Genomic DNA, 25,620 nt, shown 5'->3' with positions numbered 1-25,620 from the left:
TGTAAGCTTGAAGAAAGAGGAAAAGGAGTTTGCTGCCTCTCTCTCCCTGGGTTCATGGCATTGCACGTTTTGGTCTCAAACCTTTTGTCCGTGGAATTTCAGATGTTGGCCAGCAGGTGGCGCAAGTCTTTTTGCAGGAGGGAAGGCTGGGGACCCAAATACTAGTAGGTGCCATTAGTTTATTTTACAGTTTTCACTTATTTCAAAAGTCAGAAAAAATAGCACAATGAATACTAGAAGGAGACTTTTTATTATACAAATAGCTTATATTGTTTATGGTAAAGAGAAAATACCGATGATAAAAGCATTATGATGTGTATAAAAATCACTAGTATTTCATCCTCCAAAAAGCCCACTGTGAGTACTTGGGAATGCATTTTCCTGGCCTACATATAACTTTTTCTTACTGGCTAGAATTGGATAAAGATGTCTATAGTTTTTTCTCTCTGCAGAGGAAATCATCGAGTGGACACAAAGTGGCATAACAGAAAGTATGGAGCCTACCGAGTGAGCCCGGCCACCGGAGGGCAAAGGAGGGATGGCGGCCATCGGCCTCTGCGGGGGCACGGGCGGCTGCTGCACTTTCCCGGAGTGGGGCCGGTCTGTGGAAATGCAAAGGCATTAAAATGAAAGGAGAAATGCTACATCTAGGCGAGTGTGGGCCACACCCAGGGCTCTGCAGGAACCCATCCAGCGCCGGCTGGGGGCATCTCTGCATCGCTGGATCCCACAGACTCCCCCCAGCACCAAGGCCAGCCCCAGCCAGCTTGGCAGGGATGTGTCCACACCTGAGTCATACAGGGTGGGGAGTCCTTGGCCCCTTGCCTTCTCTGTACCTGCCCAGTTTGTCTTACTCTTATACTTTGGAGCAACATTCACCTGACCTCTGGGGAACAGGTATTCATCAGAGGTTTTGTTGATGAAGGCATGAAAAAAGGCCTTTTAAGTAATTAACTCAGCCAGTACTAAGAGGGTGTGTTTTCAGACAAAATTGTACAGAAGTAAACATGTACAGACACACAAATGCCCATATGCATATGTACACACATGCACACGCAGACACACACAGAGACACTTACACTCAGGCACACCCAGCTGCCTGGGCAAGGTGAAATCCACTGTCGTGGCGTATGAGGAACCTGTTCTAGGTCCCCTTCCTTCCCCTCACAAATGCTCTGGGTTGTCCTCCCCGCTCCCACTTCCTCCTTTCTTAAAGGGGGGAGCCAGTCACGGACTCCTGTAACCAAACCACAGACTCTGAACAAAAACTCACATTCTTCTGGTCATCACAGAAGTGTCCCCAGGCCAGGTTGATAGTCTGGCAGTGTTCCATCCCTTTGACAGGGAAAGACCAGGCCAGGACTGTGAGGAAGCGACAGCATTCTTATATTTTGTGCCCTGGGTGCCTATTTTGCCTCACCCTAGTCCCAATCCTGGGGAAGCAGCACTCTTCCGCAGAGAATGGGGCTCAGAACCCAGCAAGCCTGGTCTAATCTCATACCAATGCACCCACTCTGGCCATCTGTCAGCTCCTCTGACCTGTCATGCTCCTTTCAGCCTCAGGGCTTTTGCACGGCCATTTCTACTGCTTAGAATGCTCTTTCCTTCCCACATCTATGCTCACTTAGCCAACTCCTGTTCACCCTTTAAGTTTCTGATTAAATCATATCCTCAGGGAAGCAAGTCTAGATCAGGCATATGTCCCAGCCTCATCTCCCGCGCTTGCCTTCCTGAGTATATATCATGGTTTAATTAAGTCATTTTGCGACTCATTTGTTTGATGTTGCCTGGACTATGAATTCTTTAGGGTGAGGACTGTCTACCATCTCGTTCATTCTGTGTGCTCATAACTGGTATGTATGAGGCACTCAGCGACTTAGTTACCTGTTTCTTCTCAGGGTCTTAATTTCCCTATATATGAAACAGGCTTGATCATTGTTGCCTGTATCATGCAGGGTGCTTCAAAACACAAAATTAAATGTCGACAAAGCGTGAAAGGGCTTTAAAATTGCCAAGTGTTATACAGCCTAAAGGATTAGTGGTATTAATTTTTGTGATATGGATCATAAACTTTCTAGCTCACTCCTTGATATTATGCAAGTGTGTATGTGCCTACTTTCTGTTACCACCACTGCTAGAGTGTGAGCCCTGTGAGGCAAGGGCTGTGTCTTCTTTCCGGATGATTTTGAATTTCAGCATTTAGAATGATGCCTGGCTCATAATCGAAGACCAATAATTTTTGTTGAATGGATGAATAAATAAATGAATGAGGGAGAAATGGGCTGACAGGAGCAGACAGACAATGAAAATCTTGAATGCTGTTTAAAGATTTTAAAGTTATGGCCAAACCACATTCAATATTGTTATATTTACTCAGACAGTCTGTGGGTAGTGGTGCCACCTAATCATGAATTGGTCAAAGATGGGGAGGAGCAGGAAAGTCCTCTTGAGTACCAAAGTCACACTCAAAATAAGCTATTACTTCCAAATACCCTTAACTGGCAGTTCAATATCATCCACCATCAGCAATGATGTGTCTGCAATCATAAATATTTGTCTGCAAATCATAAATATTATGGATCCTCACAGCGAACCTATGTGGTCTGTATTGTTATTGTCTATTTCAAAGATGAGGAAATTGAGGCCCAGAGAGGTGGAGTCACTTGCCCAAAGCCACACAGCTGGTTAGCTGGCATCAGCATGCCAAGCTTTCTGCTACATGGGCGTTGGCCTCCTCCCATACATCGGTGGGGGCTGGGGGCTGGGCTGCCAGGGCCCTTACCTATGTACATGGGGCTGGGGCTGGAGAAAGGCTTGGCAGGCAGGATGGAGTTCTGCAAAGCCTCCTCATCATTGGAGGGTGGTGGCTCATAATCGGCGTCATCTTCCGTGGGAGCCTCTTCCTCTTCATTGGGGGACTCATAGTCACCGTCATCCTCCCCATACTGATCATCATCGGGACTTTCATAGTCATCGTCCTGCCAACACAGTGATGGGGACAACGCGGTGTGTAGAGGTCCCTTGGCAGTAGGCGTGTCCGCATCTACTCTCTCTCTCTGCCAAGCCTCACAGTGGTCCTCTCTTGGGGGCAGTCAACACTAGCATGGCCCTCCCACTACACATGAGGATACTGAGCTCAGGGAGTACAAAATCACAGGGCCAGCAAGATGTACACTTGGGATCCCCCGTCAAGGTCTTCAGACCACTAGGCAAGTGCATTTTTCTCTACATTTTTTTTGCATAACAGAGAAAAGCAGAACAAATGAGGAGGATACAGGAACAGAGGGATGGGAGAGCCTGCTCTTTCGAGTCAACACGTTTTTGACTCCAAACCTTGCCAAGAGGAAGACTAAACATCAGGAGTGCTTCTGATGCCCCTAGTTAATTGTCAGTTCTGTTCTTAGGGTGCCTATGCTCAAAACTTTCTTCCCTAATGGGGAAACCAGATAACCAAAGCCTGTTAACTAGAAGGCAGGTTAAATTGTGCCTGAGAGGGGATAGTCAGGGCTGGGCTAGTCCCTTTGCTGAGAGCTGAGTGTATAAAAACAACAGCTTATTATTCGTGACATCTGACACCGAGTGTGAAGCTGCTCTCTTGGAAGAGACTGTTCCTAAATTTTAAATTATTTATTGTATTTTACATACGCTTCTCTGTGGGTCTCAGGGAAATTAAGCCCTAGGGGCTGGGTGATTGCCTTTGAAGCAACCCATGAAAGTGGACAGTTACAGTAATGATTTCCCAGGCAGAAGTGGCACCATCAGCTGCCAAGCAATGACTGGCTTATCACTCTCAGGTCAAGGTCAAGTGGGTCCTAAATGAGCCCAGGGCATTTCTCTAAAGTCAAGGGCAGAGTGGAAAGAAGCAACAGGAGGTTGCAACTTGGCAAGGAAAGGTGCGCGCCGAGAACCTAGAAATCCTGACAACCTTCCTAGGTGTCTTAAGGAAGCCTGTCTAAGGTGCTCAAGTGAAAGAGGCATGTGTTAATTTTTTGACTTGCGGAATATGTATATTTCTAATATTGGAAGACGAGGTTGAGTACCTTCCTGAACTCCAAAAACAGACTTCATCCTGCCATCAGTGTTCCTATAACTTGAGAACAGAGGATGGAGCCCCTGATGAACGGGAGGGACTTCAGAACCACGGCCTCAGTGCCTCTGCAGCCCTTGCCGACTGCCGCCTAGACCTACAGGGGCTCCCTGCAATCTCTCAGCCTGCACACCCCAGCCCTGTGGCTCCTGACTTTCCACCAGGCCTTTACCCCATAAGCCCTTCTCAACAATAGACTTTTCCTCTCTGCTTCTAGAAAAATTATTTTCTCCCAGTGATTTGGCTTGAATATTTCTATGTGTGTTTTGTTCCTAATCATATTCTGCCCCGTGTATGTGTTATCTAAGCTATAAAATGCTCATAGAATTGGGTTCTTCATCTCCACCACCTCCCAGAGCCCTGTGCAGTGCTGGGCTCTTCATGGAACCCCAAATGTTGTAGCCAGTGGCTAGTGGAGACTCCCTGTTTACAGAGAAGATGGAGGTGGCTAGCCTCAGGCTGAGCTCACGGGAGGGACTGAGTGGCAAGCAGCGGCAAAGATGCAGCTTCTGCCTAAAAATGTAAACATTTGCGGGGAAACTGGTCTATTTTCCCTTTGGAACAGTCATATTCCTTTGTTCTCATGTAGAAAACACAGACTTAGCTAGCACTTTTTTTTTTTTTTGAAATTCAATGCTTTCTTTTACCAGAATCCCGGCAGGACAAGGGATGTTTAGTGCCTGCTTCCTAAAGGCACTAGAGGCAGCCGCTTACCAGAAAGACCACTGGACGGAGGGTGGGCGACCTGGGTCCTTGGCCTGCCTCTAACTAGACGTGTGGCTCTACATAAGTCACGTTCTCCAGCGGGCTCGGCTGCTTCATCTATAAAATGAGCAGACTGGGCTACGAGCCGTAATGGAGTTCTTAGCCTGAGTCTGGCTTCAAGCGTGGTGACTACATATGCAGTTTCCTGGGGACAAGATGTGCAGAATTCATCAGACTCTCAAAGGCGTCATCATGACCCCTCAAATATAAAACCCAGTTGGATCGGCCCACCCCTGAGATCTTTCCAGGGCTGATAGTTAATTCTGAACTCCCTTTCCCTCTGGGTCACCGGTGGGGACTTAAGCCTATGAGAAAGGCTACTTTAAATCTACTTTAGTGTAGACCATGTGGAGGAGGGGTTTGGGGGAGGGCCCTGCTGTGGAGGTGTGCACAGTGGATAAAGGCGTGGTCAGCACCCCACAGCCCGTGGCCAAGTCCAGCCCACCGTCTGTTGTTTGTCAGTGAAGGGCTGGTGGCACAAAACCAAGCCCATTCATTCAGGTGTCGTCTACAGCTGCTCTCGTGCTACAAGGGCAGAGGGGAGTAGGTGAGGCCAGAGACCCCATGGATCGCAAAGCCAGAAAGTTACTAGAAGGCTCTGGCCTTCACAGAGCACATCATCTGACCCCTGGGTGGCTCTATCAGGGCTTTGCTCCTTTCAGCATCGTGCTGGTTCCTTATGACAAAGGCACTCTGGAAACAGCTGTAAGGTGGAAGAACGGCCCACCCCATACTCACAAAGGAAGACCAGCCTCCATTGTCTTCTTCATGGCTTTCTGTGGAAGAGGATAACACCAGCATCGGTACCAAAAGAAGCCGCAAGAAGGAAAGTCAGAGCCGCTCCCCACTCCAGGATCCTTCCCCACCACTGCCCCATTCCAGGCCTTCATGCTACATACCTGGGGGTTAACAATCCAGTATCAGCTCTAGAATTTCTACTTGAGGGGCTCATTCTGCCAGACAGAGGCAGTGGTTCTTAACCTTTCACATACATAAAAGTCACTTGAGAGTGTTTTAAAATATGCAGATACCCTGGGCCCTATCCCTAGAGCTTCTGATTCAGCAGGACTGAGTGGGACCCAGGAATCTGCATTTTAACAGGATGTGCAATTTAACAACTGAATAATTGCTTTAAAGACTCAGAAGCAGGAGGGCTGGCTCTGCTTAGGTGCTCAGTTCAAAGCCCGGCCAGAGTCATTCCATGCACCCCACAGAGTCCCTCACTGTGTCTCTGCAGAAGGTCCCAGCTGAAAAGGGGCCATAGCCAGGTGCCCCGGCATAGTGACATCTCTCCTCCCCTCAATCTGGACCAGCAGACAGAAGAACCAAAGCGCCTGTCACCTCCTAAAGCCCTTGCTCTCACCCCTGAGACCTTTACCTGTTTCCTCAGGAAACCGCTGGACTTGGGGTCTGTAAAGACAAACAGCATTGCATTAATGGCCCTCCTGACTCAGCGAGATCTCCTTCTTTCCTCAGTCCAGCCCTGCAAGGGGAGCCCCCCAGGGGAGGGTATGTCTCACCACCCAGGACTGCTGTTCTTGTTGCTCTGAAACCAGGGCCAGCCTACCCGAAAATTCTGGAAACCACCAAAGCCATGTTGGTGGTACAACTGGGAGCTTGTGACTGTCTGACTCTCTGGGGGAAGTTCCCCTGATGTCCCAGACACAGGGCAGGATGCAGGGCAGAGAGGGGGGACCCCAGGACTGAAGGATCACTGCAGATCGGAAATGGGGGCAAAACCAGTCCCGTGACTCCCATTTAAAGTTAGACTTGGGTTTGAAAATTCCATGCATTTCATTAAAGTGACACCAGGCTCTCCGCTGCCCAACTCACTTGCGTGTGAAAATGCTCCTTCTCTCTTCATTCTTGTTGATTTCTTGACTTAACTTACTGAGGATCCTACAAGATAAAGGGACAGGGGAAGTGACAAAACAATCATCTCCCCGCTGCCCCAAACTTCCTCCCACTGAGCCCTGAAGTTCCCTGATCTGTGTGACCTCAGGTACCTGGGCCAGTATCGGCCAGCCTGTTCCTTTGGCCTCCAGCCAGTCCCCTCCACGTGGGGCCTCTGCTTCTTGCTTCCTGAAGAACTTGTCACCTCCATCCCCCTACCAGTCCCTGCTCAGGAAGCTCTCTGCTGGGGCCTTGGTCTAGCTCAGAGCTCCTCTGTGGAGACTGGTCAGCTCACACCTGTCTCCTCTTCCTCTGAAATCCTGCAGCCTTATGATCTGGATATGACCGCTGCGTATTTTATTGCATTAGTATTCCCCGGGGCTGAGGTCCCCTGACTCTGGGTTTGGCATCCCTGTAGTGATATCTAACTTCTAAGAATCTTCAAACCATCTCCGAGACCTGGAGGAATCAGCTGCTTGCTGCATAACTCTTGACAAGAGCTCCCGTGCGCTTCTTGGGTCTGAAATCTCCTTCCATTCTCCGCTCCCTGACTCCTTGTTGGTGACATGGATTTTTAGAAACACTTGGTGAAGTGTTCCCGATCTAAGCACAGCCTGTGGAGCGGGAGACTCCCTGAATCACCCATGCCCGGAGGCCACCCTTGGCCAGGACCCTCTTATTCCTTGGATGTTGTAAACTAGCAAATCCCCAAACCCAGGACAGGCAGGGCCTTTGTGAGTGGCACGGCACCTCTGGCACGCCCTGGCGTAAGCTCCAGCCTCCCTCTGCACCGTTGCTGTGACCCAGGGAGCCCTCATCAGTAAACAGGCTCATGTTCCCTAGAGATCTGGGACAGCTGGAGGAGCCTGAGAGGTGATCTAGTCCAACATCGTTTTACAGATGGCACCCCAGAGACCCAGATGGAGGAAGGGACCAGCCTGCACCGCGGGTTAGTGATGAAGGCCACCCTCTCCCCCCAACATGCACCAGCCCCAGAAGCCAGGCTCCGTAGTTTCCAGAGCAGCACACTTTCAACACACCACATCTGTGTTCATGCCTCTGATGCCAGAAGCCCCCTGGGAGTGAACGAGCCTGCAGCCCCTCTGGAAATGACCCGGGGTCTACACTGCTTCTGCTGAAGAGACCACCTCAAGGTAGTAAGTTTGGCCTAAAACAAAATTGCTAAGTTAGCAGAAGTAGTCTTGGCATCTACCACTTCTTGCTTCCCCCATCATCCCCCAGGCCCCCAGTCCCCCCACTTCTCCTTGCTCCCCGGGACCTGCTGCTTGGAACCCTCCAACTCATTAGAGTGACAGGATAAATGAATTGTTAATAAATCCACTGGGAACTTTAGAGGACAGAGAAGGAGAGAGGGCAGCCTTTACTCCTCCATCATCATGTCACTGTTGGGATTTCACACTTCACTGGGAGATGCTTGGGGATGGGGCTTCCCAGTGGCCTCCTGATCACACCTCCAGAACGCTTATTCCTGGTTCTTCTGTTTCCTTTAAGCGATGGTTTTGAGAAGCTGGTGGGAGTCCCTCTCCTCCCTCCTCTGACCTGCGGTGTCCCACACCCTGGCCAGGTGCGTCTGTGATGGCTGCAGCAGCCATCCCCATTCAGTCACACCTTCATTCAACAGCACGCACTCAAGGGCTTCTACGTGCCAGGAGCTCTGCTGGGGCTCAAGGTGCCTCAGTGAACAAAACAGAGATCCCTGCTCTCGAGGAGCTTACTTGCTAGCGGAGAGAGACAGACAATAAACAACGAACATTTAAGGAAGTGAAATTCTAGGTGAGAGTTGTGTGTACACACATGCAGCAGAGGCGCTGGCTGGGTGAGGGGGGAAGGAGTGCATAGGTGGGGTGTGGTTGCAATCGAAAATGAGCAAGCCTCTGGGAGGAGGTGACTTTTCAGCAAGACCTGAACTGGGGGATGCTGAGCAGCACATCCCTGCAGAATGTTGGTGGGGGGGGGGGGGGTTGGGGAGTTGTGGAGGGGGAGGCCCTGAAGGGCTCACACAGCTGCTTTGATCCTGAAAAGACCTCCTGCTCTCTGCAGCTCCTCTGCTTGCTGGTATCTTCAGCAGCCAGGCTGGAAGCTGCTGGGCTCCTAACTGGTGAAGGAAGGAAATGTCAAACCACAGAACACACAGAGAAGCAGCACAGAGCTGAGAGCAAGCAGAGCCAGAGAGGGGCTGGCAGCCCAGCCTGCAGCAAACACGGGCGCCCAGGGCCTCCTGCTTTGGGGGGCCTCAGGGCAACCTTCCCAGCCAGCTGGGACCACTGCTGGGGGTGAGTGCAGAGGGTAGCGGTGCTGCTGGACAGAGCAGGAGGTTGTTGCCACCTCTGTATGCAAACCTTCAAGGTTGTCCCCGACTCCCACATCCCCAGAGGACCAAGTGACAGTGAGTGGCCAGAGGTGACTCATTCCCCCTCTTCCCCACAAACCCCAGGCCACACTCAGCACCAGAGAGAAAGGCAGAGGGGGCTGAGCAGCTAGTAGACACAGTTCTCTCTGCTTCGTCTGTTTTAGCCCCAGAAGTGGAGCAAAATTTTCCACAGGAAGTCAGGCCATGGCAGGAGACAGAATCCTGCCATGACCTGGGTTGCAGTCGGGTTGCAGTCCTGTTGCAGCCCTTAGCTTGCTGTGTGATGGGGGCCGGTCTTTGACTTCTCAGTTGAAGGCCTCTTCTGGTGATGTTAGAAGGTACGGAGGGTGGGATGGTGGGTCCTTGCTGAGTTTGACTGCAGCATCCTGCCCAAGGGCAGTGTGACCTCAGGCAAGGCATTTGCCTCCCACCCCCTTGGCCTGAATTCCTCCTCATCAGCAAAACAAGAGGGTTGGCCCTACTTAGAGAATCCCTGACCGGCCTGACCATAGAGATTACATGTTACAGACACTGAGCCCACTGGTGACTTAACCCATCGGAGCCTCCAGGAGAGATGCCTCGGGGTGCGCGTGGGGTGTGGCAGTAACACAAGCACCCTGGTAACGTGGGTGATTCCTACCGTCTGCAAAGGTTGTGAAATCACTCCTGTCATTCTGGTATTCTTGGAATTGTTTTTTTTTTTTTTTTTTTTTGCGGTACGCAGGCCTCTCACTGCTGTGGCCTCTCCCGCCGCGGAGCACAGGCTCCGGACGCGCAGGCCCAGCGGCCATGGCCCACGGGCCCAGCCGCTCCGCGGCATGTGGGATCTTCCCAGACCAGGGCACGAACCCGTGTCCCCTGCATCGGCAGGCGGACTCTCAACCACTGCGCCACCAGGGAAGCCCCTGGAATTGTTTTTTAAAAACAAAAAACTGGAGGAGGAGGACAAGGAAAAGGAGACGGAGGAAGAGGAGGGGGAGCGGGGTAGGGCAGCAGGAGCAGAACACGGGGTCTCGGTCTGTCTTGACGTGGTCCCTGTAGGATTCTCCCAGGAGACCTGGGGCTCCCTTTCAATGGTCCCTGTACTTCACCAGCTGTGGGTAGAGGGTCTTGAAGTGGGTCTTGAAGTCAACTTTGCTGGTCACACAGAAGTAAGAAGGAAGCTATGAAAGAAAGACAGGCAGGCGGAAAGGAAGTCAGGGAGGAAGGAGGGAGAGAGGAAGGAAACAGAGCAGATAGAAACTATCAGAGTCCACAGCACACAGTAAGAGTCGCTGTTATTTCACGAACACTCTATTTTTGTTGCCTGTGTTACCACACGTACCAGCACACAACTTAAATGCATTTATTACCAAAGCTTGCATAGCCTGAGCTTTAGATGAGTTTCCCCTGTCTCCCACGAGGCCGGGGGCTTTGGGGGAGGTGGGGAGTTGCTCCCCTGACTCGGTTTCAGGAGCGCGCTGGTCTCTCCCACGCCCAGAATTGGGCAGAAGTCTGCGTTTGCTCCACGCTGCCCTCTCCGGCTCCTCAAAGCCTCTCTGTCCTCTGGCACCACCTCTGTGACCCCTGGCCCGCCTCCCAGCCCACGTTCTCAGTCCTAAACTTGCTCTCATTCTGCGTGTCACCCTTCTTTAAAGGAACAAAACTCCTCCCTTAAAAGTCAGCCAAAGTGAGAGAGTGGCATGGACATATATACACCACCAAATGTAAAATAGATAGCTAGTGGGAAGCAGCCGCATAGCACAGGGAGATCAGCTCGGTGCTTTGTGACCACCAGGAGGGGTGGGATAGGGAGGGTGGGAGGGAGACGCAAGAGGGAGGAGATATGGGGATATATGTATACGTATAGCTGATTCACTGCGTTGTACAGCAGCTACTAACACAACAATGTAAAGCAATTACACTCCAATAAAGATGGTAAAAAAAAAAAAAGTCAGCCTCCTTGAACCAAGAGCCAAACCTCCCAAAGGTCTGTCCTGTCACCTGAGAAGCCAGGGAGATGCCAGTACATGGGCCTCAGGACTCAGGCCTCCGTGTAGAGCCAGGCATGTGAGGGGGAAACAAGAATTTGAGGGCACAGCAGGGTCTCCCCGCTTCTCAGGCATGTCCTCCGCCCGACAGCTTTCCAAGTTTTATTTTACTTGTACTTCACGGTCCTTTTGGGTAGTAGCCAAGAAGAGTTATCCCCACTTTTACCAACAAGGAAAGCAAGGCGCTGGGGAAGTGTTTGTCAAAGGTACCATGATGGTTTTTACATGGAGCTGAGCCAGAAGTCAAGTGTCCTGGTTTCACACTGGGGAGGAGGAGTGTCAGTCGGTGGAGAGGAAGCATTTTTCATATGGGGAGGACTGGGCAGCTGGACAGGGAGTAGCCAGTGAATGGGAGCGGGGAGGCGTGTGGGAGAGGGACCGTGTCACTGTCTCCATCCTGCTGGGGGCTGGGCACATTCTTTCATGGGCACAAGAATGTCATGTTCAGCCCTGGGGCCCTCCTCCATCCTTCCCCCCACATCATCTGCTGTCTTTCTATGTTAGGTAGGCACTGAGTAGATGAGACAGGAGGCTGTCCCTGAGGTTAGGAGACCGACAGCCTTATCAGAAGACAGACAAACCAACAGGCATGACTGCATTACCTCTCTGATTGGATCTTAGCTTCTCCCAGCCTAACTTCACTATCGGTAAATGGGTACAGTGTGCATTCATGTTATAAACAGAATCATCCAATGCCTATCTGCTGCCTACACCACCACTGCATTGCTGCTCTCTCCTTATTTTTTAAGTTACACTATATTATTTTAAATATAAAACTTATAGCATTTAAAAAAAAACCTCCAAATGGTCATCAGCAGATGTTTTTTTTTTTTGCGGTACACAGGCCTCTCACTGCTGTGGCCTCTCCCGTTGCAGAGCACAGGCTCCGGACGCACAGGCTCAGCGGCCATGGCTCACGGGCCCAGCCGCTCTGCGGCATGTGGGATCTTCCCAGACCGGGGCACGAATCCGCGTCCTCTGCATCGGCAGGCGGACTCTCAACCACTGCGCCACCGGGGAAGCCCCATCAGCCGATTTTATCATGTGTTCTATCGATTTAACCAGAGCACGCTCAGCTATACCATTGGTGTTAGGCTAGGGCCTCTAAAAGGAAGTTAACATTGCTTGATTTTAAAACCCTCCTCCATTACATTGTCCTTGATGTCTGTGGGAGAAACTATGTCCTGAGAGAGTGACTATATCTTCAGACAGAGAATGCTTCCTCGCCTGTAACCTGTCTGCTTACAAAATTTATCTAGTACTGACTTTTTAAGCATCAGGGAAGGAAATGGAGGTATTCAGAGGAGTGTAATCTTGTTTTGGTCTGCTGTACCTAGACACAATTTCTTTTCTATAACCCTTTAGGGTAATGATCCAGGGCCAACGGACCTGTGTACAAGGGAATGGAACAAATAAGCACTGGACGGCGCCAGGCAACTTATGTGGGCTGTCTCTTTCATATACACCGTTCCCTGAGAGTTCCTTCTTTTCTCGTCTATCGATGAGGAAACAGAGGCTCAGTGTGTTGAAGCAACTTGCCTGAGTCCCACAGCTGGTAGGAGGCAGAGCCCGCCTTAGAACCTGGATCTCCCTTGCTCCAAAGCCCATCCTCCCCAGTTAGCAGGATAAAATAATTAGTAAACATCTGAAATTGTGCTCATTGGGATTTTGCATAAAATGGTTAGAATAGCTAACACATCTTCAGTACATATTATTTCCCCATTATTTCCTCTAACTTTCCCACTGGCCCTTTGAGATATGTTCTATTATTGTCCCCATTTTACAGATGAGGAAGCTGAGGCTCAGGGAACTCAGATGACTTGTCCACAGACTCACAGCTAGTGAATGGAAAAATTTAGTCTCAAGTTGTCTGACCTCAGAGCCTGCATTTTACTCACTAAGCTCTCCTGTCTGCCTGTTCAGATCTTAAATAATATCCTTTAAAAGAATGAGCCCATGCAGTTCATGTAACCCATTCCTTCCTTTTATAGACTTGGAAACTGAGGGTGGTCTAGGACTCATCCCGGGCACAGAGCTCACAGAAGTAGAGATGGAATTGGTATTTATTATACATTTATGCCAGGGATGGTCACTATCAGAGTCACCTAATCAGGGCAGCCTGGACCTTCCCCAGATGCCTTCTCCATCACTCCCCACGTTCACCCTTCGTGTTCCGTGGGCAGGCCCCATAGCTTGTCTGGGGCACACATTCAAGGACATCAGAGGGGGATTTTACTGCAGGCCGAGTTGTTTAAGTTTTCAAATAACTGAAGAAATATCCCACACCTCTACCTCACCAATGTGAGTGTTTAGAATCGTTCTTCTGCAGTAACTAGCAGTTGCTTCTCAGGCCACCTCCTTCTCCTGGCTCTCAAACATACAGATGTCAGCTGAGCTCAGCCTTAAGATGAAAAAGGATCTTCCCAGTTAAAAGTGCCTGCCTCATCTCTTTTCTTCTACTGCTCTGATTAAATCCCCTCCTTCCAGCATCTTCATAGCCACAGCCTAGGAGAAGCTCCCATCTCATGGTGGGATCATAGCCGTCATCTCCTAACTGGGTTCCATGCCTCCAGCTGAGCCCTCCTCTGGATCATCTTTTACATGCCCCGGGAAGAGTCAAGATGCAGGTTTTACCTAGTGTTCTCCCTGGTGAACTCACTTCACCAAAACTCTCAGACTCCTTAGAACGGCTCAAAGCATCCTTCAGAATTGTGACCAGTCACTGTGGTCTTTTTACTTTTTACTTCCCCATGTATACACCACAGCTGCTCTGACCTACTTGCAGTTCCAGTAAATGCACAGGTGCCAGGCCTTCGCAATATAGTCCCCTTTTCTAGAATGTCCTTTAACCATTTTTCATCTGATCACACCTAATGCATTTCAAGATCCAAGTTAAGTTCCCTTCTTCCCCAAAGTCTTTCCTAATGCCATTTCTTGATTTTAAGACTCTGTGTGAACCAAACTTAACATGGCTGCAGGCTGACTCTGGCCCACCAGCCACTAATTCTCACTCCTGTATGTTAAGGTCTCTCCTTTACATGGAACTATGGTCTTTTTCTAGAGCATCACATTTCTGTAGTTACAGAAATGTTCTACATCTGTACTCTCCAATATAGTAGTCACCACTATATCTGGCTTTTGAGCCCTTGAAATGTGGCTAGTGCCTCTGAGGAACTGAATTTTTAATTTAAGTTAGATTTAAATAGCCATTTGTTGCTAGAAAAAACTCTAGAGAAGAACAAGGATTCTTCAACAATAGTTGCCCCTGGAGCTAGGTGGCACCAAAGGCAAATCCTTATTCCTTTCTTCTTCTTCACCCTTCCCGATGAGGGAAACCGGAGAGTCATATTTTCCTTATTTGAGATACTCTGGCAGTCTACCTACACATGCGACTTTTCAACCTCCTACTTCATTGACCTACTTCCCTTTTATCATTGTGAGCTCTGAGACTTTTAGAGCGAGAGAAAGGACCTCAGACGATGTCTAGAGTAGAGATCTCAAACTGATGGCCCCCAGACTAAATGTAGCCCAGAGATATGTTCACTTTGGCATTTACAATATTTGAAAATATTTGAGCAACATTTAAAAATTGAGATACATTGCATAAAACAGATATTTCTTGCTACTTTAAGTTTGAAGACTGGGCATCACTGGGTCTATGTTGACTGGAGCTGAGTAGCTGCTGCTCCTTTTGGATGGAGACTATGATTCCAATTTGCCACAGTCTCCACCACTCCCTGTTATTCGCCAATAATGAGGCTTTGTGCTGATGACCTCTTTTATCATCATAATCGTGCTACTATTTTTCTTACAGTGGAGAAATAGTTCTCCGTATCCATGCTTTATTCAAAGGTGGAAAAATGATAGGGCTTTGTATTTTTCAACCTGACCCATTTCACCCATTTCTATCAGCTGTCGGCTCCTATAAGCATTTACATGTAGGGGTCCTCCTAGAGGGACAGAAAACACATGGTACAATAGACACACTGCAGCTTCCCGTTTTAGCACCCATGTCACACATAAGAAATGGCCCCCCTTTCCCCAGAATTCTTCTCAACACGATGCCCGTGACAGCCATTCCAAGCAGTCAGTACTGACAGACAAAAGGAAATTCATTGCCATCCTTCATCGGGTCCAACTCTCTCATTTTACTGAGGTCCAGAAAACTTGAGCAATGACTGAGTTGGTGATGACACCATGATGAAATCTCAGATCATTGATTCTAGTGCTATTTTCAAAGGCCAACCCACCCCACTGGGAAGAGAAAAAATGAAAACATGGTCCAGAGTCAGACTTATCTTTGGTAAGAGCAGCCAATATACCAGCTGGGCTAGACCTGTTATTTCTTTTTCTCAAGTCATCTTGTAACTTCTCTTCCCTATACCCTGTCCTTGCCTTCACCCTTCATCCTCATTTTCCTATTTCAAACCAACAGTGGTAGATAACTGACTCAGCTCCCCCTGGACTACTCCCCATTCTACCCAAGGAAAGAGGGGGTGTACTTACGGCACCCGGAGTTTAGGGAACTTCTGGATGTCATTCTCTGCCAGGTTCTGAAATGAAGACAGCAGTAGGTTACAACCCACAGGACAGGGTTCTGGGCCTGGTGAGTGGAGTATGGTATGAAACAATAGGGAACAGTGGGGACTGCAGCAAACTGCAGAGTACGCCCCACTCACCCATCCAAAGCGGGCAGCTTCTAGATGGTGCATAAAAGCCTGTGGGCCTGGTGTTGCCAGATCTTTTTCAAAGGGAATCCCGAAACCGGGATCTTATATGAAATGTCCTGAGTTCTAAATACTGACAAATAATTTTAACTGAAGCAAACAGCAAACACTATGAGAGCCAAATCTGTGGGGCCACACAGGACTTGTTCTGTGGGCTGAACTTGGCCATGTCATGACATCTTTCTTAGACTCTCACCCCAGACTTCAGGGCCCCTCTCAGCAGCCGTATGGAGCAGTGATGAGAAGCCAGCCTGGAGAAGGAATCTGTGCCCTTAGAACATCATCACACCCCAACTGCCTCTTTCACCAGGGTTATTAGTAGAATTCTCTAGATGTAAGGATGCAATAAAGAGGCTGTCCAGAGGGAACCAAGAGGGGAAAGGAGAAAGAAACTCATATTTGTGAAGAACTGACTTTGGGCTTCTCCTTACAGCATCTTGATTAATCCTCACATCAACCCTGTGATGTAGAAACTACCAGCATCCTTCCCATTTTAGTGAGAAAGCTGTGGTCCGGGGATGTAAGGGGATTCCAGCTTGTAGGTGACGGAGCTGGTGCTGGGACCCTGCTCTATGGTATCCATTGTCTATTTTCTTCCTGCAAGCTTCACTCTTATCATGTCCAAGCCCTTTGAGGGTCCCAGTGGCCTGTGCTGGGGGCAGGTGGTGAGAGAAGAAGGCACCTGAAAGGGAGGAGGAAGAAAAGAGGGGGGCACACTCTCCATAGAACCAATGCCAAGGCAAAGAAGGGGCCTCCATAACATTCTAATTGAGGCCAGAAGCCCAGTGGTTAGAGTGAGAGCTCTGGAGTCAGACAGCCTGGTTTGGAATCTTGGTTCCTTCCCTTAGCAGCTGTCTGATTTAGGACAGACGCTTAGTCTCTCTAAGCCTCAGTTTCCTTATCTGTATAATGGGAAGCATAATAATATTAATAGCCCCGTTTCAGGGGTTGTGAGGATTGAATGAGATGACGTATGTCCTGTGCTGGGCTCAGTACCTGACATACATTTTGTGAGTGATAAATGGAGGTTAGGTGAGTAATTTCTGTCCCGGGGGAGGGAGCAGCTGGGGTCTGGCTGTCTCTTGGATGTTAGTGTCTTTGTTTCTACTTCTGCTCTGGGCTGGGAGCTGCCTGGCAGGTTGTTGGCTGCCTTCTGAGATGAGCTGGGCAAGCTTCCTTTTAAGCACAGGGCCTGGGGCATCTTAGCACTGTGCTTCTGGCCTCGTCTGCTCCAGCTCTTAGGAGCAGTGTCCGACCCAGCTCGCATATCAGACCCTGCGGCAGGGTTGGGGAGGGAGTTTGCCAAGAGTCCTGAGACAATCAGGCTTTTGGTCAAAATTCTTAACTTCTTTTTTTTTTTTTTTTTTTTTTTTCTGCATCACTGAGCCATGGCATCCCCTCCCTCCAAAGCCACCTCCTTCTCAGGGAGGATACCAAGACTCTTGTTCAGAATGTGGCATGATGAGTGGAGGGCTTCCTGGGAGTTGCCAGAGGGATGGATTCTGAGAACTGGGCAGTTTCTGTTCTGCTGAGTCAAGGACATAAGCTGAGGGAATTTCAGGAAGCATGTGAAGGAGAAGGTGAGCGTGTGAGCATGGCTGGAGACATAGAGGCAGAGGATATTAGGAAAGAGAAAGGCCTTTAGCAAAGTCTGGAAACTCTGGGTTACTTGTACAATGACTTGGAGTTAGACTTGTGGCCTTGCAGGAGTATGCTTATACGCTGAGTGTGTCCTCAAGAGGGACACGAGAGAAAGGAAAGCTGAGAATTGGACCCCACCTGGAGAGGCAATGTGGCAGGTGCTGCTGCTTGCCTACCCAATATCCACTCTCTTTCTCCCTTACTGATGGGACCTGGATTTTGTTCAGGGCAGTAAATGTGTCCAGTTCAAAATACTTAACACTCTAGACTCCCTTGCATATGGCCGAGGTCACGGGACTCTGTTGCAGCCAGTGAGATATAACCTAAAGTCTAACTGGATAAAGCTTTTGGGAAAATCTCCCTGAAAATAAGGGGGAATGCATTCCCCATGCACTTCTGCATTTTTTATTCTTTGCCCTTCCCCCCTTCCTCCTGCCTGGAATGCAGATGTGATGCCTGGAGATGGAGTAGCCATCTTGTAACCATTAGGACAGAAGCCACCAGCGGTTTCCATTGGCTGGGGGGGGCCTGAGTTCTTGATGACTTCCTTTAGCAGCTCACCAGCCTCGAGTGCATAACTCTAGATTTCTTATCACTTGAGAAAGACAAGCCCCTATTTGGTTAAGCCACTGTGCTTCAGTTTCTGTTTCATGCAGCCACACACCTTTCTAACTGACACAGCTTCCAAGCACATGGCCTCCTCTTCTTCAACCTTCTGGAAGCACAGCACCCCTATCCCCTCACCAGACTTCTCAATGGAAAACAAAATGGCAGCAAAACAGATTCAAAGGGCCTGCTAGATATTACTGAAGAAAGGAGGAAGGAAGGAAGGGAGGGAGGGAGGAGGGGAGGGAGGAGGGAGGGAGGGAGGAAGGGAGGGAGGAGGGGAGGGAGGAGAGGAGGGAGGAGGGGAGGGAGGAGGGGAGGGAGGAGGGGAGGGAGGAGGGGAGGGAGCGAGGGAGGGAATCAAAGAAAGAAAGAGGTAGGGAGGGATAGAGGGAAAAAGACTGGGGTCTTCCACTTCTGCTTCTAATAGCAGAATGGTCCTGGATATTATAAAGCTGGAAAGGGTGAGATATAACCTGAAGTCTAACATCTCATACAGATGAGATATTACAGCTCAGATCAGAGGCCAAATTGTACCCAGAGCACCTGGGGCGGAGAGTGGTCTCAGCAGAAGCTGCCGGGTCAGGCCTGGGTTCTGCTGCCCACTCTCCTGGCTCCTCGAGCCCCTCTTTCCACTTCTTCCTGTTCACACAGTGATTAGAGCATGCAGCATATTCTCTTAGGGCCTGACAGGTCCCAGATATTGGGGCAGAGGAGGCAAAGCTCCTTAACCAAGGCAACAACCCTGTCCTAACAGGCCTGAAGCTCACAAGGGGCGCACTGGGGGGACTCCCAGAGCTGGGAGGGACTGTCACCCGCTACCACCCAGTCCAATGTGCTCTGTTAACAGAGGAGGGAACAAGGAGAAGCTCAAGGAGGGCAAGTGCATATTCAAGGTGACCCAGGGCATCAGGACCACAACTGGGACCATCCTCAAGAAAGATGTCTTACTCTCTTTCGACTCAGCCCTGAGAAGTCTCTGTTCTCAGTGCTGAAGGCATCAGAAGGAAATACTCAGATTTAGCAGTAATTTGCAAGAAGAAGAACAATAAAACTCCCAGAACTCTATTGGCTCAAAGCTCAGTATAAAGAAATAACATTGTTAAAAACTTATGCATGGTTAGATTAAATTAAATGTGTGCTTTAGTCCAATTACTAGGTGTGTGACTTAGAATAAGTCACATCACACCTCTCTACATGTTTCTTCATTTGCAACTGAGGTGGTTGGAGCCTTCCTGAAGATAACTTCCTGCTATAAAACAAGCTTCTGGGAGGCAGAAAACACATCTTAATCATCTCTATATTCCCAGGAAATGGCATGGTCTGGTATGTAAAAGGAGCTCAGGAACATGCTTGTCAAGTGAATGACTGAATGATTTAGGTGGGACAGTGAATAAACATGTCTTACATGGCACATGAAAACAAAACTCAGACCAAAAGGGGCACAGGTTTGGTCTCGGCATGAGACTTAAGAACTGACCAGAAAGGAACATATGACTATTGGTGGTAGTGAGCTCACCATCACTGAAGGAATTCAAGAAGCTCCTGGTGACAGAGATGCAATACAGGAAATGGATTGGTGTGCTGGGTGGAAAATTAGAACATGCACCCTCTCTGGTCCCTTCCAACCCTGAAGTCTCATGGTCAGTTCCCTCACAGCTGCTGACTAGGTCTTACAAGGAAACACAGCTTAACTTGCCCCCCGACTCCAAATCCAATTTGGGAACATCTACCCCATGAGACCTTTGAAGTCTTTTTCCTACTTCTTTTTTAAATGATGAAGGAACATGACCAGAAGGGATAGACTGGTGCAGTCAGGGTCTCTCTTACCCATTGGCAAAGGTGTCATTTTAGGGGAAATGCTCAGACCACCGCCCCAGCCACTACCCAGTGCCTTTAACTCCACCAATTAGAGCTGCATCCCTTTCTATGTAATGGCTTAGTCCTTAATACACAGCTGCATCTTAGTCTTACACTTGAAGCTTTTCGCAGTATAATGGAGTGGAGAAAGCCATACCACATGTGTGTTTAATTGGCACAAAACCAACTATGTGAATTTAGTAGAGAAAGAGGGACATATTGAAATAAGGAGGGTGATTCTACCCTTTATTCTAGTCAGTGAGTATGTACCCCAGAGTGAGAAATAGAAAAAGAGAATCTTCTATTCTCCCATACGATCTTTTTTCCCCTTGGCCTTCTCAAAGTATGAGTGGTATTTGAATAGATTTTCAAGAGGTGTGTGTGTGTTAACTATAATTGGATTCCTCCTTATACCTTGACTTTAGAATGTACCTTGGTATGAGTGAAAAATCTGGGAGGTATCCGAAATAGAAGGATCCTGAGAGGTGATGAGAGAGGCGTTCATACAAAACTGAAGAAGGCCACGGGCTGTGTGGCCATCCTGAAGACAGGCATTGCCCCTGGGTATCCCCAGGGACAGGGTAGCCCAGTTGGCCCTGCAGCCATTGATTAAAGTACAGGACTGCTTTGGTCTCAATGTGTCGGACTAGCCAGCGCTCACCAAAAACCGCAGCCCGTCGATGTGGTATGTCTTCACAGTCTTCTCACAGTCCTTGTAGTTCAGCTGAAAAAGAGGGGGGGAGGTGCTGTCAGTGAGGGCAGGTTCCCATCCCTTGCCTGCCCCAGAAGCTTAGCAATTTGTGGTACTTGTGGCTAGCGAGGTCCCCCCGTCCCTTCCCCTGTCTAACAGAGGGGCCCCACCCCTACCTCAGCCCTGCTTTCACTAACTAACCCCTTGGGACACTCTGAAATGCAGAAATTGCCTGTCTAAGGCCTTGGGGCCAACCCCTAAGGGTTATGGCACAGAAAGAGCGCCTTCAGAGCTTCAAAGGGCTGGCCATACGCTTCTCTGGCAAGCAGAAAAGAGCTGAAAGAAGAAAATATAAATAGCATCCGTCACCTCGCTACCCAAAGACAACCTCGGTGAAAATGGCGGTGTCTTTCCTTCAGTGGTTTTTCCTAAGCATCTTTCTAAACATAATTGAGGTTATCATTCGTATTCAATCTTGTTATCTTGACTTTTCCTCCTGAAAAATATAGGCACTGCCTCATGTTATTACAAACTGATTTTGAACATTATTTGAGTTTGCTCCCTATTGCTGACCATTTAAGTTGTTTCCCAAACTGCTGCTCCAATAATAATAGAAACTTCTAGCAATTACTGAACACTTGCTATATGGCAGGCACTGTTCTAAGTATTTAAACCAATTTTAAGTCATTGAAGCCTTACATTTTTCAAATGGAGAGTCAAAGGCACAAAGGGTCAAGTAATTCGTATAAGGTTCCATGGGTAGGCAGATGATAGAGGTGACAACGGGGCTTCAGAGTAAGGAATGTTCTCTTTTCGTTAATAACAGTAAAACTTACATACAGTAAGTGAACAGATTTAAGTGCAGCTTAACATACCAGATCAAAAAACATCAGGGATATTCTTTTACATACAGCTTTTTCTTCTATGTTACGTAGTTGAAGTTAGATTCTCAAAATAGAATTATAGAATCAACAGGAATGATCATTTTTAGGGCCTGGTTGCTTTCCTAGAATCACATCAATTGACAATTGAAGCAGGTGTCTGTTTCACCTCGCCCTCAACAACATAAGCATTTCTATCTGAAATATCTCTAAATTTGATGTTTCTAGATAGAGTATTTAAGGTAAAATATGTGTCCTTGAGAATTCTAGCTTCTCCTCTCAAGTATGGGTCTCACAGTTTGTGGCAGCCTTCTTTGGGGGCAAACTTAAAATCATGACCTTTTCTTATGGCCAACAAATCTAAAGAATGAGAGCAATTGCTGTTACCTCATGGCCTGACAGGGTAGGATGAATATTAGAAAGCTCAGAAAAAGCGATTTAGCAGTCATATAGAAAGCAAGCAGTCTCTGCAGGGCCCCAAACACCCCTTTTATGCATATGCCATGAGGTGACATGGTTCTTGGAATTTTCAACTGCCTTTAATTCATCATTTTAACTGTCCTCTTTATCAGCTGAATCTCTGATTTTTCAGAGTGCTGACTTGGACTCTAGATAGACAGTCCGGCAGACTGGGGCCTGCCTGGGAGTTTGATTCTGAGCCAGTAATGTCCAGGTCGGAGGGTGAGACTCTGTTCTTTTAGCATATACTTAGACGATTCTTATGAGTGCCCAGCTTTGGTTGGCGCTGGTCTAGAGCAGGTACCTGGTGTTGCAGATGGGACCACTGAGGCCCAGAGAGGAGAAGGGACTGGCCTAAGGTCACACAGTGAGTTGGGGACACAGCTAGGATTAGAATTTATGCCTCTGAGCCAGAGTCTTCTCCACTGCATGGCCCAGGGATGCCTTCTTGCCAAGTCAAAAGGAATTGGAGGAGTTAAAGAAATAGAAAACATGACCTCAGTCCTCAGGGTCTTACATTCCAGACAGAGGATGAGCTGCACGTATTTGAGACAGAAAGACACAAAGGCCCACTGCTCTGCATGGAGTCCCCAGCTAGGGTCTAGTGAATAGAGCAGGAGAAAGGGAAGACTGAGCATGAATTGGCCCCCTGTCTCTGCTGGAGGCCTCACACACGTATTTCCTTTATTTCTCCCAGCAATCCCATGAGGTTAGTCACCGTTACTATCTCTGGTTTACTGACAAGGAAGCCGAGGCACAGAGGTGAAGGAAAAAAAGGAGGGTCACCCAGCTAGCAGGTGGCAGAGCCAGGATTCAAACCAAGGTGTGTCTGACTCCAGAGCTGGCTGGGGAAGTGCCTCCAAGGGGGACCTGGCCCCAGTGCTTCATTAGAAATTACACCTGCTACTAGGACTTTTGCTGGCTAAGATCCATCCCCAAATGACTCTGCGGTCAGTCCTCTGTGTTTTCTCTCTGGGGGAATTGAGATGCTCAGGTGTGAGGGATGTCTACCTGGGTCTGTGTGTTCCTGGATCCCAGGTGCCCCTCAGTCTCCTCGTTCCTGCTTTCAGTCCCTTCATGCTGGGAAGGGAAAGCTGTCCAGGTTCTGTGGACTTGACCTGGAGTCTGGGCTCTCCAAGAAGAAAATTCTCCCTTCCTCCAATTCAGGCAGAGAGCCGTCCTCCTGAATCATCCCTGACCTATAGTCCAGCTCTCTCTACTAAAGGGAACTTTACCCTTGGATTCTGCAGCTGCTGTACTATTTGTGTAATTCTCCTTCCCACATTGGAGATGGGGCCTATCTGTGCCTCTCAGCCCATCCCCAGGTATGCCTTGTTAATTCTCAATTCTTTTCTCCTTTCTTTATTGAGGTAATATGCTGCTTTATAGCATCTTAGCAAATTTCACTTGTGGCCCTAATTTAGTTGGTCTACATTTAAGAAAAGTATTTAGAAACCTCTTTCAAAAGTCAGTTACCTCAATGATCTTTGCGCCCACCGTGCTGAACCCTAAGTTTATTATGACCTTTTCAGGAGGGAAAAATAAGAGGAAAGAGATGCACAGAAAGCAGAAAATAACAGGATCTGTGGGCTGTGCCTCTATCATGCCACACCCAATTCAACATTTTCACATTTTTCTTAGGGAAGAACAGTTGTGACAGGAAATACCTTGGTACCATATGGCCCCCAAGTTAGACTAGGTGTCCCTGGGAGCCTACTCCACCCCAGGAAAAACAAGAAGTTGACTTAGATAACCTCTAAGGTCTTAACCTAAAATCTTATGCTTGTGATAATCTGGAGTAACAACTGAATCTGATGCCAGCCTCCAGAGGTGGGAGTGTTGGAAGCTCAATTGTCCCTCACAAGACATTTTATCCCTTGGACAGGGATAGAGGGTCCCTGAGTCATGTGACTTGGGATCTGCCCAAGCAGACATGTGACCTGTGGTCCCACCAGCAGATGAACAAACACAGGGATCCTTGAGCACCTTCAAGGCTGAAAGGCAGGACAGCAACACTCAGCTCTGCCACAGCTTGGCCCCTGACCCTTCCTGGCCAACCTTCTCCTCTTCAGGGGCCTCAGTTTCGCCAGCTATAGTCTGAGGCTCATGTCAGTTTCCCAGCCTGCCTCATAAGACCCTCATCAAGCTCCAGTGACACTCTGTCCAGGTAAGGGCTTGAACAGCCCTCTTTCAAGGTCATGAGCAATGACTTGCCCTGACGCCATCTCCAGCATCATTCATCACAGCCTCCAACCTTTCCTTTATTCTCTCCTACCCGCAGGACTCCATGTCTCCCCTTTCTAACAAGTAGCCTTGATCTCACTAGTTGTTACAGCAGTTCTGAGTCTCAGAGCAAGGACTTTGAAACCAGACAGGTGTGACTAGAATCCCATCTCTGTCACATGTAGTCCCTGGAGCTTTGGGCCAGTTAGCCTCCTTGAGCTTATGTTGCAGCTGAGCCGGGAGGACAGCAATCTTGGAGAGGGTTAGATGGGACTGTGCTTGAAGAACACAAACTCGAGCCCTGGCACATAGTAGATATTTGTCCCTTTGAGGGCCTCCCATCTCCCCAGAACGCATTGCCGGAGCACTCAGTGGTGCTCACTCAACTGGCGAGGTTGCACGGGGTTGGAAGTTTCACACCTCTCATGTTTCACATATTCTGCCCAGACTCCATGTTCAAGCCTCTGCCCAGCCCTACCACCCACAAAACAGCAAGGCTCACCTTCTTGAAATAGTCTGCAAGCATGTCAGGGTCCCAGGCCAGGACCTCAGAGCGAAAGGGCACGTTTCTGAATGCCATGGTTGCTCTCCTCGGATGAAGCTCACAAACTGAGCATGGGTGTTGCACCCATGGACAGAGAACCCCAAATCCAGAGCGTGGGGGTGTCTTCAGCTCTTCCAACTCCCAGGTACCCTCTAGAAAAGCTCTGCTGGAGCCGATGTCCTTTCTGCTATAGCCAGATCCCAGAAAGCAACAGCTTCCTCTGTGAACAAATATGGTCTCTTCTCAGAAAACGACTCAGCAAGTTTCCTTTACCACTTCCTCTACTGGGCTCTAAATAAGTAAACAAGGAAGCCCAGCTCTGGGGGCTTGAGAGGCAGAGAGAGCTACAGGCTGGTACTTCCCCACTGGCTCTATCTATCCCAGCCCAGTGGGAGGGGTGATGAAGAGAACTTAGACTCCAGTGGGAGTCCAACTATGTTTCAATTAAAATCCCTGGCATCCATATGTCTAAACCACATTCCTTCTTGGCTGGGTCTTTGCAGATGAAAATCTAATTTGATGGTTGACCTAAAATATAGACAATCTTCCACATCAGTGAAGGGGAAGGAGCATGACCTTTTAGTGCTTTCCAACCACCCCTCAGTTTCTCTCAAATGGATAAACTTGAGCTTCTTTTGCTGCTTCCTTATAGTTATTACAAACTCTGTGAGCCAGTGAGTTGGGCACCCAGGACCGAGAAAGGGGATCCACTGGGCAGAGCCAGGCTTAATTTCTGCTATGACTCTTTCCATGCTGGGCAACCTCATGCAAGGGCTGAAACTCTAGGAAGCTCAGTTTCCACATCTGAAATACAGGAACAGAAGAATTGCTTCATATGTACA

At 48.7% G+C, this 25,620-nt stretch overlaps 1 protein-coding gene across 1 annotated transcript in view; it reads right to left on the bottom strand.

Moving 5' to 3' along the window:
- Positions 1-24,814, bottom strand: part of LCP2 (lymphocyte cytosolic protein 2) — a 44,238-nt gene extending 19,424 nt beyond the window's left edge. The window contains exons 1-8 of the mRNA XM_060092549.1: positions 24,737-24,814; positions 20,642-20,704; positions 15,653-15,699; positions 6,686-6,751; positions 6,231-6,262; positions 5,591-5,628; positions 2,783-2,978; positions 505-602 (exon numbers count right to left, since the gene is read on the bottom strand). Of these exons, the coding sequence (XP_059948532.1) occupies positions 505-602; positions 2,783-2,978; positions 5,591-5,628; positions 6,231-6,262; positions 6,686-6,751; positions 15,653-15,699; positions 20,642-20,704; positions 24,737-24,814 (618 nt within the window). The remainder of the gene's footprint in view (positions 1-504; positions 603-2,782; positions 2,979-5,590; positions 5,629-6,230; positions 6,263-6,685; positions 6,752-15,652; positions 15,700-20,641; positions 20,705-24,736) is intronic.
- Between the last annotated feature and the right edge of the window lie 806 nt (positions 24,815-25,620).

Source organism: Mesoplodon densirostris, chromosome 3 (assembly GCF_025265405.1).
Source record: "Mesoplodon densirostris isolate mMesDen1 chromosome 3, mMesDen1 primary haplotype, whole genome shotgun sequence".
NCBI classification, from domain to species: Eukaryota; Metazoa; Chordata; class Mammalia; order Artiodactyla; family Ziphiidae; genus Mesoplodon; species Mesoplodon densirostris.
The sequence above is the reverse complement of the archived record's forward strand: the minus strand, read 5'-3'. Positions and strand labels throughout refer to the sequence as shown.